The 2994-nt window shown below is 39.5% G+C and overlaps 1 protein-coding gene across 1 annotated transcript; it reads right to left on the bottom strand.

Annotated features, from left to right (window-relative positions):
* Positions 1 to 1557: 1557 nt before the first annotated feature.
* LOC100619259 (putative olfactory receptor 2B8) lies at positions 1558 to 2502 on the bottom strand. The gene has a single exon (XM_007483368.2). It carries the CDS (start codon positions 2500 to 2502, stop codon positions 1573 to 1575), a length of 930 nt encoding a protein of 309 aa, XP_007483430.1. The 3' UTR covers positions 1558 to 1572.
* Between the last annotated feature and the right edge of the window lie 492 nt (positions 2503 to 2994).

Below are 2994 nucleotides of genomic sequence, written 5' to 3'. Positions count from 1 at the left end.
CTGGGCTGATTAGAAGAAGACATAAGAAAAATCAATTGTCCTTCATATCTCCTTGACAGACTTTGTGTCACAGCTGTGACAGGACTGACATTTTCCAAAATCCTCCTAGACCTCCTTATAGACTAGGGACAACCCTATCCCTCTCACCTCATTTTACCTCAGTCCTCCATCCTGTTGTTCCCAATAAATCCCCATACTTGAGAAAGGAAAAGAGTGTTTCCTCATAAACATCAGCGTCAACTCAGGGGGGAGGGGTGAATCCAAAGGCTTCAGAAAAGGGTGGTAAAGGGATTGAGGGAGGAAAAGGGTAGGAAAAATATTAATCTATTAGCCATCAGTAGTGATCAATAAGGTAACCCCAGAATATCTCTCTCTAGTAGTATCTCTCTATCTCTCAGAAGTATCTTCTATCTCCATTATAAGTAGACACCCTCAGGGTTCCCCTAGTATTTCTCTAGTCGCAAGCCAGAGTATATCCTTTATTACAACCAGAAATATCTCATCTCCCACAGTATCTATTTCTAATACAATTGGCACCTTGAAGTATGACTGAACCCCACAATCCGTTGAAAGGCAGAGTAGAATAAGAAAGACACAATGTTTAGACAAGTTATTTGTGGAACTGTGAATGTTGCTGTCATCGCTTGTTTCTGGGTTTACCACATATTGTACAGTAGAATGACCCATATGATAATGGAATCTATTGATTATATAGGAAACATAACAAGGTCTGTTTTGCAGTTGCCATTCCAAACAGACCCTATACTATGGCAGGTCCTGACTCAAGTGTATATACTCTTTATGGCTGTCCTTCCAACTCTGACCCAAGTGAAGAAGATCTTGAGATTTGTGATTCCCCTAAGGCAAAAAAGATATTGGCTATTGATAACAACCTGGAAAGCATGATTAAGGCTGTGTTTGAGCAATTGATTAAGGAAAAGGGGCTAGATCAGGTTATGGGCAAGGACAATTGGCAAGCAGAGAGTGTGCCTAAGGAAAATGAAGGTGACAATGAGAACAAGCCTGACTGTGAACCTGAAAAAATCTGTCCACTAAAAGAGGTCACTAAATTATCCAGTAATGCTGGTGTGCTACACTCCTCACCCCACAGGAATAGAATATCTCTCTCTAGTAGTATCTCTCTATCTCTCAGAAGTATCTTCTATCTCCATTATAAGTAGACACCCTCAGGGTTCCCCTAGTATCTCTCTAGTCACAAGCCTGAGTATATCCTTTATTACAACCAGAAATATCTCCCACCGTATCTATTTCTAATACAACGCGCACATATATGCACTGGCTGCAATCTAAATATATAAACACATATTTAGATATAGATAAACAGTTACTACAACCTAAATGTCCAACAATACAAAGCATAATTAAATTCTAGTATTTTATAATAGACTAATAATTCAATGTAAAATAAAAATTAGAAATATAAAGCTATTGAGAAAGGCTCTTTGCTGGTGGTGATAGGAAGTATTAGACTACTTCTGGGGAATTCATTTGTTTTAACAACTCTATTTCCATACCATTCTTGTTTTATTTCCTGCTTCTCCTCATCTAGGGTCATGATTCCATATGTAGAGCTTTCTTTATTGCCCCTTTCACATCCTTGTTTCTCAGTGTGTATATAAGGGGGTTAATCATTGGTGTGATAACAGTATAGAACAGTGATATGAATTTTCCCTGGTCCTGGGAATAACTGTTAGTAGGTTGAAGGTAGGCATAGATAGCTGTACCATAGAAGAGGGAGACCACCACAAGATGTGATCCACAAGTCCAAAATACTTTTCTCTGTCCTGATTCTGACTTCATATGTAAAACTGTCCAGACTATACGTCCATAGGATACCAAGATGAATGATATAGGCACCAGAAGAAAAAGGACACTAACAACAAAGAGCTCAGCTTCATTGATGGTAGTGTCGACACAAGCTAGCTTGAGGAGTGGAGGAACTTCACATAAGAAATGATCTATCCTGTTCTTTCCACAGAGGGGCACATGGAGAGTCAGGGTGGTCTGTATCAGGGAATTGAAAAAACCACTGAGCCAAGAGATGGCTGCCATTTGGTTACAAATCCGAGGATGCATGATGATCATGTAGTGGAGTGGCTGGCAGACAGCAGCATAACGGTCATATGCCATCATTCCGAGGAGGATGCACTCTGTAGACCCTAAAGCTAAGGAAATGTAGAGTTGGGAGGCACAACCTACATAGGAAATAGACTTATCTGGTCCCCATAGGTTGACCAGAAGTTGAGGGACAATGCTGGTAGTATAGCAGAGGTCTAGGAAGCTGAGGTTGGAGAGAAAGAAATACATAGGGGTGTGGAGCCTGGGATCCAGCTGAGACAGAAAGATGATGGTTGTGTTTCCCACTATAGTGAAGAGGTAGAAAATTGGAAGAAGCATAAAGAGGAGAAGCTCCAGCTGCGGTTGATCAGAGAAGCCTAATAAAATGAACCCAGTGAAAGAGCTCTCATTATTCAGCTTCATTCTTCATTGGCACATATTTCTTTTGGGGACCTAAAGAGATTAATGGTAGTGTTTAAAAATCAGTTTGGGGTTGGAAGAATTGTGAAGAATCACAGAATCACAAAATCTTAGTTTGAAGAGACTTCAGAGACCATCACTAAATATCATAAATCACTTTTTAAAACAGCTCTTATTTTTTCCTCATATGTTACCCAAATATGTCTTTCCAATTATAGTTTTTCGATGTGCCTTTTGGCACTAACAAATTTAATCCCTCTTCCATGTGACAGTCCTTCAAGTACTCAAAAATTGATACTCTTTCCTCAACTTAGCCTACTATGCAGGCTAGACATTTTCAGGTACTTTAGCCAATGTTGAAAGTCATAATTTTAATGTCTTTCACTATCCTGATCACTTCTCTAAGGAATATCAACAGCCTATTGATGTGATTCCTAAATTGTGGAACCCACATAGAGCCTAGAACTTTAGATTGAGTCTTCCCAGAAGGATAAA

This window comes from Monodelphis domestica, chromosome 2 (genome assembly GCF_027887165.1).
Source record: "Monodelphis domestica isolate mMonDom1 chromosome 2, mMonDom1.pri, whole genome shotgun sequence".
Lineage (NCBI taxonomy): Eukaryota > Metazoa > Chordata > Mammalia > Didelphimorphia > Didelphidae > Monodelphis > Monodelphis domestica.
Note: the sequence above shows the minus strand (reverse complement) of the source record. Positions and strands in the feature narration are given on the sequence as shown.